At 41.0% G+C, this 10,617-nt stretch overlaps 1 protein-coding gene across 1 annotated transcript; it reads left to right on the top strand.

Moving 5' to 3' along the window:
* The first annotated feature begins 522 nt into the window (after positions 1–522).
* Positions 523–9,975, top strand: PPT1 (palmitoyl-protein thioesterase 1). Its single transcript, XM_078598759.1, has 9 exons — positions 523–732; positions 2,479–2,588; positions 4,276–4,403; positions 5,967–6,037; positions 6,469–6,571; positions 7,163–7,253; positions 7,689–7,787; positions 8,076–8,147; positions 8,866–9,975. Exons 1-9 carry the CDS (start codon positions 558–560, stop codon positions 8,986–8,988), a joined length of 972 nt encoding a protein of 323 aa, XP_078454885.1. The 5' UTR covers positions 523–557; the 3' UTR covers positions 8,989–9,975.
* The last annotated feature ends 642 nt before the right edge of the window (positions 9,976–10,617 follow it).

The raw sequence follows: 10,617 nt of genomic DNA, 5'->3' as shown, positions 1-10,617 counted from the left end.
ATAGTGCCATTGTCTTTGTGTTGTTTGACTTTTGGCATTCGCTGGTCTGACACCGGTGAGACAGGCCAATCAATTTCAAAGACAATGCTCATTTAATAATCATCAGAGCATGTTCACCACGAGTACCCTGTATGGTTAATGCAGACTTTATTCCTTGCAAAATATATATATCTTTAGTGTTTGAACATCTCAACGCTTCCTGTTGTATTGTCAGAAGGGGTAAAAATTGTATTATTATTTTTCATACTTTGATACTGGCAAGAAAGGGTCCCATGATAAGAGGGAGGCGAGGTGGGGGGGGGGGGGCAAGGTGGGGGGGAGCGAGGTGGGGGGGCGAGGTAGGGGCGAGGTGGGGGGGGGGGCTAGGTGGGGGCGAGGTGGGGGGGGGCGAGTTGGGGGGAGGCGAGGTGGGGGGAGCGAGGTGGGGGGGAGCGAGTTGGTGGGGGCGAGGTAGGGGCGAGGTGGTGGGGGCGAGGTGGGGGGGTAAAGGTGATAGGGGGGGGGGCAGCTGGCCCAGTGTGACGTCACCGCCCACCGCACGCGTCACTGAGAGAGCCATGGCCGCCTGCGTGCCCCGTGACTCGCGGCGTCTCCCCGCGCTCTGCGCGACCCTCTTCGCGGCGGTTCTGCTCTCCTCCCGAGGCTCCTCCGCCTTCTCCCTCCTGCCGAAGACTTCACCGGGAGGACGCAATGGTTCCTCCGTGGTCCCGCTGGTCATGTGGCACGGCATGGGTATGTGTCGCGTGTGTGGTGTGTGTTGTGTAATGGGGAGCGGTGGTGCAGCGGTTAGCGCTACGCTCACGGCCAACACCGGTGACGATTTTTCTGAAGCGGTCCTTGGCCTCCCACTAGGTCGAATCGGCCTAAAATGTATACCGGTGTGTAGTAAACATCGCCACTGGGGAGACAAAGGCGGACCAGCTGCGTGTGTGTGTACTTCCTGGCTAATTGCAGTGTAATTGGACTGCTATGTAGCCTATTGTTTAATTAAGCTAATTCCTTTAGAACGGCTCATTGATTTTAGTTTGTTGGCTTCGTACGGTGCGAAAGAAGTTCAACATACAGTAACATTGCGGTAGGAGAATAGTTAATGTTGCCGGTAGAATATTGTGGATCATAATGCATTTCACACGAGTGTGTCGATAATGCAGAGTAAATTACATACTCTGAGATAGACAGTCCCATATGCTCTTACAGGTGGTTGGTCTATGGTGTACTGTGTGTACAGAATGTGTTCTTTGTGTATATTGTAGTATTCTCAGTTTCTGGTATACATCATCACATTTTTATATACTGTCTGCCTTTGTCAGTGTATGGTAATACTGTGTGTGCATGTAGTTTGTTCACTGTAAAGCATCTTATACTCGATGCTTGTGTACGTGTCCTTGTCAGGATGTGTGTTATCGTTATCCAATATGGTTTTCTAAGTCTGATGCAGCACTGTGTGCATGCGGTGTATTTTTATTGATGGTATTCTTAAGTCGTATGGTATTCTGTATCCAGTATATAACTGCATGTCATAACCACATTACTGTGTTTGGTAAAACGTGTCGCAGATTACTACACCGTGAACTTCTGAATGATAAACAATGAGGACTGTTGTTGGATGATGGGTGCAGGCTGTAATGTTAGCTGCGTCAGCGTGTTACTTGGAAAGCCCCTTGAACTGTAGTGATGTGGGCAAACCTCGTGACTGGCTCGCAGAGCACAGAGAAAATAAATGCTACGGTTAAAAAGCAGAACCTGAATCATCAACAGGGGCTTTCCATTGTAATGCCCAGTACAATGAGCATCCATCCCATTGCCATCAACAAAGCAATGCTGAATTGTCTAGGCAAATGATAATTTTAAGACTGAGTGTATGGTTTTGTCCCATGCTGAATAAATTTATCTAATATCCAAAATGCAGTTTTTTTGGGGTTAATCTAATATGCTTGTATCAACTATGCTTGTTCCATTTGCTGTTGCATCCTGTCCCAGCAGCTTTGTTTTGAACGTTATTCAACTGGGTTTGGGAGCCTTAAATGCTTTAGCCGTGCCCCCATCTGTCTTTATGTCTGTGTAACGGAGTCTGGGTTAATCTTGTAAAGATGATCCGGTGTACACAATACTTTAGTGTAACAGTTGTGTTGCTATCAGGGACTTATCCTGGAGAAAAACGAACACATTTTAAAAAAGGGTTGCCAAAAAAGTGCCGATTAAAACCAGCGCTAAAAGAATAATAAACAACCTTACATCGTCAAGGTGAAATCCACATTACACGTGACAGTGTATTGTGACAGCACGCGTGACACGCCGTGTGACATCTCTTCGTGTGGCTTTGGAACGTAAAGTTATCATAACTGAATAAACATACTTGTGAAGACAAACTCATGTGGGAGAGCGTTATGCTTGATTTTTCTTGTTGTTCAGCATTCAACCAAATTCATTGTCTCGTCTGTTTTTTTTTACCCTACCCCCCCACACACACTATTACAGGTGACAGCTGCTGCAACCCGCTTAGTTTGGGCAGCTTTAAGAAGATGATAGAGGAAAAAATTCCCAACATCTACGTGCTTTCACTTAAGATTGGAGATAGTGTGCTGCAGGTACAACAGCACTTGCCATACTGTTTTTTTAAATTAATTGACTGTTTCGTAATTAGCATGCTACAAGGATTGTAAAAATGCACAGAACATACATGAATAACAGTAATTATCAGCATATGTTTCATGATATATTAAAAATAATTGAGTGGCAATGATTACTTTAATGTTGATTAAATCATGTTTACAGTTGAGCCATTTTTAAAGAACTGCATTGCCTGATTCTATTTATATCTAAATTACTTCAACATTGAATCTTGTTTTCTTGTAATAACAAATGAGAAACTAGTGTACCACTGGGGAAAATAATAGAACACCGCACAGCGAAAACAATGTGTGAAATGTAATCATAATGATTGGAAAATTACCACCAATTTATATATCATACATATTTAAAAAGATGTTTTACATATGAAATCTACACCTCTACGAAGAACACAGCTTGTTCTTTGGTTATTTCGGTAAAGTCACGTAGAAAGAAAATAAATTAAATAATAGAATACGACGTTTCGATTGCAACACAAGCAACCAATCATCAGGTAAGTGTGAAATTTGAAAAACAGAGACACACAGAGAGATGTGTGAAAATCCAAATTTCACACTTAACTTCTAATTTAGCAATCTTTGGAGATCGTAATCAACCAGGCTATGCATTAACTGTGTTAGCCGACTCTCTGTGTTGCATTGCATTATATTTCCAAAAAAATTGCTAAGTTTGTTTTCTCAAACTGCCTATTTCTCTCTCAAAAAATTACCAGGTTCTCATAGGTCCATTCGCTCTTTCTTTCCCCTGGCTGCTTCGGGGTGGATTTCCACACAGCTCTCTCATTGACATGCTAATTTCTCTGCTCCAGCGGCTGCTCCAACAGACCCACCTTTCTCTCTGCCCCCCCCCCCCTCTCTATTTAAGGCCTCGACACAGAGGCATTGGGTCTCTGTGTGTCTCTCTCTCTGTGTCTCTGTGTTGTCTCTTTCTGCTTGTGTGTCTGTCTCTGTGTCTCTGTGTTGTCTCTCTCTGCTTGTGTGTCCGTGTCTGTGTTTTGTCTCTCTCTCAAATTTAGTTCTACCCGATGACGATTGCTTGTGTTGCAATTGAAACGTCGTATTCTATTATTTAATTTATTTTCTTTCTACTTGACTTTACCGAAAGAACCAAGGAGTAATTCCTGCACTCACGAAAACTTCAAATCAAGTTTGAACACAGATTGTCCTATATTTCAGACCAAGGTATTGCAGGTAATTAATTTGCAATACCGTATGAGGTGGAGTGGGTGACCCATTGGTTAGGCCACAGCACTTTGAGCTCAGCCACTTGAGTTCAATTCCCAGCAATGGCTAGCATCAGTGGTGAGTGACGTCACAAACAGTTCTCGGCAGCTCTTCACCACCCGCACTGGCCAGCATGATGAAATTTGGTCCAACAAACCCCATGACTAACAGCATGGAGAGGTTTTCAGCAGTGTATTGACAAACGGTTGAAACGTATGTATGAGTTACAAAAAAAAATGTCTTCCCATCTGAAGAATTAATACAAATTTGTAAGATAAATTTACTATTGGACTGAATCCTTTATAAATGAGCTCTTACCCATGAAAATCACATTTACGGATGCTATGAAGTAGGAGTTCGTGTTATAAAAATACTGTGAACTTTTATTTATCATCTCTGGCCATGTTTTTTCATTGTGCAGGATGTGACCAATGGCTTCTTCATGAACGTGAATGACCAGGTGGACTTGGTTTGTCACATGTTGCGCAAGGACCCTAACCTGCAGAATGGATACAATGCCATGGGCTTTTCCCAAGGAGGCCAGTTCCTGTAAGTTAAATAGAAAGTCTCAAAACAGGTCTTTTGATATGTGTTATCACCACCAACTTCCTCTTTCTCAAAGTGGATGTTCTCACAGATAGAGGCGTGTAATGATCCATTGGGTGATTAAAATAGATGCTTAGGCTCACAACAGATGGATCAAATCACGAACGTTGTATGTAATTGGTTCGCGTCACTCCTGAAGTCACTCGAAGCACTGCATTGAACATCATAATGAGTTCTACATCGTGAGGGTTGTGGGGTAAGGCAGTAATGCTTTGGCGTTCACATATTTCCACCCATTGCAGCATTTTGTGATCTGCACAACATTCTATACTGATCTTCCTGTCCAAGGCATTCACGATGTAAAAAAAAACCGATTTGATTATTGGATTTAATCATGGCCCTGAATGGCAATAATTAATGACATCACAAGGGAGGCAAATCATTACATGCCTACTATATAATATGCTCTTCTGGTAAATTACTGATATGTGACACAGCCAATACTTTATTTCCACTGTACAACTGAGCTTCACTAGGTCTGTGCGGCTCAGGAGGTGCCAGGTTTTCCCACTGATGAACTACATTGTCGTGGTGTACTGACTGATGTTGCATGTATTGAATGTGTCTTTAACCCTGCATGCTAGGTCCCAAGCCAGATTCAAATGTATTATGGTTCCTGCTTAGCACTGAAAATAGACAGTGGAAACCACCAATTTTTTTGATTATATTGCTTTACTCAGGAGAGCCTTCTTAAGTCTCAACTTCCTAAATCTTCACAGTAGGGGGTGACGATTACCATGCGTTTCATAATCAAGTAATTGTGCGAGTATTTTTTTCTTGGGCAAATTTTCTTTCATGATGCTGGCACACAGTGGCCTACTTTTCTTCGAATGGCGTCATGTGATCTTTACCGTCAACCGTGGTCAATACACCCTCGGTACTAACCAGGACGGCCTGCCGGAATTGAATGCGAACCTCTGCAACAAGCTAGATTTGAAGCTTTCGTGACTGCAAGGATTCATATTCTTAGGTTTTTTCGGTAAAGTCACGTAGGTAAAACATTTAAATTAATAAAGGTAAAATAAAAATAAAAAAATAACAAAAATCACGACGTTTCGGAGGCAACACAAGCTTCCGTCTTCAGGGGTGAACCGTCACAGCACTATAGCTGTACTTGATACAGAACCGTCACAGCACGATAGCTGTATCAAGTACAGCTATCGTATCAAGTACAGCTATCGTATCAAGTACAGCTATCGTGCTGTGACGGTTCCACCTGAAGACGGAAGCTTGTGTTGCCTCCGAAACGTTGTGATTTTTATTTTATTTTTATTTTACTTTTATTAATTTTAACTTTTTTACCTACGTGGCTTTACCGAAAAAACCTAAGAATATACTCTGCAACAAGCGTTCAACCTGCTACCACTGGGCCATGTCACCACTGCGAGAGGCCACGCTGGCTCGGCCCAGATGTGCGAGTGGATGGTACAAAGCTTCTCTTAATAAACACAGGGGCATGGGTTCAACGATAATTGCATTGAACTGATGGTGTTGTTGTCTCTGCAGGAGAGCGGTTGCCCAGCGCTGCCCAGACCCTCCCATGCGGAATCTCATCTCGGTGGGAGGGCAGCACCAGGGTGCGTTATGTCATCAGCACTTCGTTTGAATCTTCATCGCCATCAAACCCACGTTTGCCTTAATGTGCTAAGTTGTTGCCTAATACTGTGCAGCTTTTGCTTGCATATTTGTATTGAATGTATTTTCAATGCTGTTAATTTATTCTGCACTAATACAGTAATGTAAGAAAGAATAAAACTGCTTTCTGGAAATGTACCTTTTTCATCTAAGTTTATTTTTACTACCCTATAAATGTAGGCAGTTCGATGTGAAATTATAACAAATGTTGCGATATTTAATTGGAGTATTAATTAAAATCTCAATGGATATATTAAAGTAGAATTATAGGCTATAATTCAGTGCAGATTTTACATTCTTGAAAGATTAAAATGATTGGTGGTGCCTAATCCAGTGCTTGAACTGTTGAAATGCAACACACGATGTTCCACAGGAGTCTATGGATTTCCAAAGTGCCCTGGTGCGGAATACCACTTGTGCGACTACATAAGAAAGCTGCTCAACAAGGAAGCATACCAGCCGCAGATCCAGAAGATGTAGGGCACCTTTTGAAGTATTTAAAATATATCATGAAAAATGCATGTCTTAACATACAAAGTGAAAACTGGTTTACGTTATTAAATGTGTGGCAATTCCATTTTACTGCATTGCAGTCGTTTAAGTCAAGATGATGAGATTGACGTTGGATATAATTACGCCTTGTTTTATAAGGGGGTGCTGCCATTGTATAATGGATAGCACACTGGACTTGCAATCCGTTGTTTGCTGGTCTGATCTCGGGGTTTTCCCACACCTCTCAATCCACCACTATAAATGGGTACGCTGCAGTCGATTGGCAGGTCACGTCTGGTGGGATAAAGTGTGGTTACTCCCACCTCTTACAAGATGTCCAGCCAGCATGGAAGAGTAGGCCAAATGCCCTCTAGTGGAGGCCCTTCTGCCAGCAGTGGCGTTAATAAGAAATCGTAGGGTTTACCATTGATATTGCAAGGACAGACAAAATATGATGCTGTTTGCTAAAAATATGCTTTATTTATTAATTCAGCCTGTCGAGACAATAGTGCGTGGGTCACGATGGAACCGCTTAAGATGATATTGAATGGGATGTTTTGTTTCATGTTAAATAGGATTGTCCAAGCTGAATACTGGCACGACTCGCTGAATGAAGAGCTCTACATTAACAACAGTGTGTTCCTGGCCGACATTAATCAGGAGAGGGTGAGATGCTGCTTCGGTGATATCACCGAGTATATATTTTTATGGCTTCTCAATATTAATAGTCTTAACTGTGTTAACCTTGCAGATATATGACCAAAAATTATAACTAATACACATTTACATGTAATATGATGTTAAATGTCTCGATACGGCTGGCAGAAAGCCAGTAATAGTTTAGTTATTTTATGTAAAATCTAATTGCGATACCACGTTGGCAGTGGTCCATAAGCACGCAAAAGACCTCTGCTATGTCGAAGGGCCTTTGCCTGAAAACATAATCCATTATACATAATTTGCTATTAGAGCAGTGTTATTGATGATTGTAAGTTTTAGTTATTTGAAATGTAAGCAAAGTTTTGGAATCCATGCTACACAAGCATTTAATGTTGTGGGCAACAGTTAATTTCCCTTGTTTGTGATTTCCATTTTTCACAGGTTGTCAACCCATCGTACCGTGAAAACTTGAAGAAACTTAACAAGTTTGTGATGGTTATGTTTAACCAGGATCAAATGGTTGAACCAAAAGAGTCAGAGGTAAAAAATATATTTAAAAAACTGGAATTACCAAACCTAAATATGATTTAAATACACGAGATACCTAACAAAAACATATATACAGTATTGGGTGATCCAATTATAGATATAACCCACTGCTTTCTAATGACCCTCGTACGGGTAGATTGTAATGCCATATTCATACTGTTCTATTGATTCTTAATAAACAAATACATTCTGCAAATGTTGCAACTGGAGACATCTCTCGCAAATCATATTTCAGTCATATCACATCGTTGTGCTCGGATTTTCCCCTGCCTATGTTAGTGGTTTGGCTTCTACAAGCCCGGACAGGCGGTGGAAATCTACAAGCTGCAAGACAGTTCCCTCTACACAGAGGTAAGTTTGCACAGCACAGCATCACCGGTATAAAATGAGTAGAAATGTGTTGTGTTGGATCACGTTGCGGATTTAACCTTGCATACTTGATATGATCCGTTTAGAGTGCATTGGGACTCATTATGCCCTTTGCAAAGCACAACTACATTAGCATATACATAGTGAGTTTTTATTTTGTGGGCTATTTTATAATCCGTGGTCTGTGTGCGGCAACTGGCAGAGGGCTCCCACTTGTGCTTGGTCAGCATGCGGCCAAAGGAGCTAAAGCATCTGTTTAGTGGAAAGTACACTCTCCGTTGTGCGGTTTGGCGCATTCATTCGTAATCAATTCCAAAGTATAGTTTTAATGACTCGAAAGTGAAATTAATGAGCATAGTTGTAACGGAGCCACACAGTCTGAGAGACACACAATGCACTTCCAAATTGTACAAGGTGCATTGTATGCTTTGTAATATCCATTGGCTGTCATATGAGCTTAGGCTAATTTGACTACATATATTGTAAATAATGACTATGAGGTTTCGAGCAGTTTGAAATGTGCCCAAGATAACTGGAACAGACTGAACACATTTGAGACGCGAGCCTTTCCTTTTAAACATGAACATAATCAATTGCAGAGGAATAAAAATGACTGCAGTATCCGTGCGTTTTAGACTTGATGGATTTAAATAAGGCAAAAGTGACTTTTACACATTATAAATGTTGGGGTTGCTTGCAGGATCGCTTGGGGCTCAAGGAGATGGACCAGGCTGGGAAGCTCGTGTTTCTGTCATCCGACACGGACCATCTGCAATTCACTGACGAGTGGTTTGATGAAAATCTATTGTCCTACCTGAAATGAAGATGAGACAAATATGATGCGGGGGTGTGAATATTTTTTCTGAGAATGTAAAATTGCGGTAGGCTGGTGGTTTTTTTTTATTATTAAAAAGGGGTTTTCTTGGTATTTTCATTGCTTCTAATAAAACGTGTCACTTGGGTAGTTGTAAGTATTTTCATGCTATACACTTATGTGGTTTATACTCTTGGGTTTTTTCGGTCAAGTCACATAGGTAAAAAAGAAAATGAATTGATTAAATTACGATGTTTCGGAGGCAACACAAGCTTCCGTCTTCAGGTGGAACCGTCACAGCAAATTTTCTGGAAAATTATGGACCCTAGAATTAACTTACATGGTTTGTTGTGGGGGTACCGTTCACACTTTTTACATCTATGGAACAAGTAAACAAGCCAATCTTTAAATGGTAATTACGCACTTTATAATAGCATATTGCTTTATTCTGCTTATATACATTCATATGATGAACAATTGTTGACACATTGTATCACTATGTTCTGCTTAACGTTGGTAAAGCTTCAGATGTATAAAATAACAGCACGTATGTTTAAATTTGCACTGATATAGAAGGATTAAATATTGCAAGTACCGTGTTAACATTTAATAGCAGCGCTCATAGTACCTATATATCCAAACTTACTGCAATAGATGAACGAAAAGGTAGTTTTTAGTCAGGTATCAGTCTATGCATCCAGTAGCGTTACACAGTTTACAAAGGTAAAGGGGCAGCCCTGCAGTTAGTTGCCCACACCACTGCTGGTGGAAGGGCCTTGCAGTATCTTTATTTAAAACTTAGTATTTACCCATGTAGAGGAAAGGGGGGCAGCATTATCTTGCAATGATTTCCCATGCAAAGCTCGAGCAACACTTGCCAATAAAATGTTCACAAAAAATGTTGAAAGTATTTTGGTGTGTTTTGATTGTGCATGACTACCACCAGGCCACCCCTTATGGAATTATTTTAAAAATAAATTATTTAAAAAAATGCAACGTTTTGTTGAGACAAAGCTACTATGTGGCATATCCGCAATCGGGGGTTTCACACATTCCGATAAAAAAGCAGAAAAAAATGGCACAAATTTCCGTTTTTCATACGTAAGATGACATGTGCGTCCTTTTAAAATAAGCTTTTATACATGCTGATAGACAAGCCACCGGTGTTGATTCTGTCAAAAAACCCTGAAATTCACGTATTGAAGTTAATGTTTATGTAAATGCTACTCTGTATCGTAACAATCACCAGTCATTTAACATTTAAGGTGAGCTTAGAACAGATACACTCAAAGCAGTTTGTGAACGGTGATTTGATATCGCTAAGAAGACACCACCAGATGTTAACGTTTCAATTACTGTTCATCTGAAAATATGCCGAGAGGCTTATGAGCTTAATGGAAGGCGTAATTTTCTGTTTTAATTCACACCGTGTCAACCGACGGCGCAGGAAATCACGAGTTGTGTCATCCCAAAAAAGCTGTCATTGTCCGCCCTTTATTTTTCAACCAAAGAATCCGTAACTGAAATTCCAGTTTTCCATCAATAGATGGCACGACAATACCAGCACGAATGCTGACGTTCACTGCTTATGCGTTTTTGCAAAGGCAGGATTGCGGTGGGAAATGATGGTGGCTTTGG

Source organism: Lampetra planeri, chromosome 11 (assembly GCF_965212315.1).
Source record: "Lampetra planeri chromosome 11, kcLamPlan1.2.h2, whole genome shotgun sequence".
NCBI lineage: Eukaryota > Metazoa > Chordata > Hyperoartia > Petromyzontiformes > Petromyzontidae > Lampetra > Lampetra planeri.
Note: the sequence above shows the minus strand (reverse complement) of the source record. Positions and strands in the feature narration are given on the sequence as shown.

Coding starts and splice junctions, on each gene's coding strand:
- PPT1 (XM_078598759.1), top strand. CDS start 558: ATGGCCGCCTGCGTGCCCCGTGACTCGCGGCGTCTCCCCGCGCTCTGC. Junction 6,572..7,162: donor CAGCCGCAGATCCAGAAGAT/GTAGGGCACCTT, acceptor CATGTTAAATAG/GATTGTCCAAGCTGAATACT. Junction 7,254..7,688: donor CCGACATTAATCAGGAGAGG/GTGAGATGCTGC, acceptor CATTTTTCACAG/GTTGTCAACCCATCGTACCG.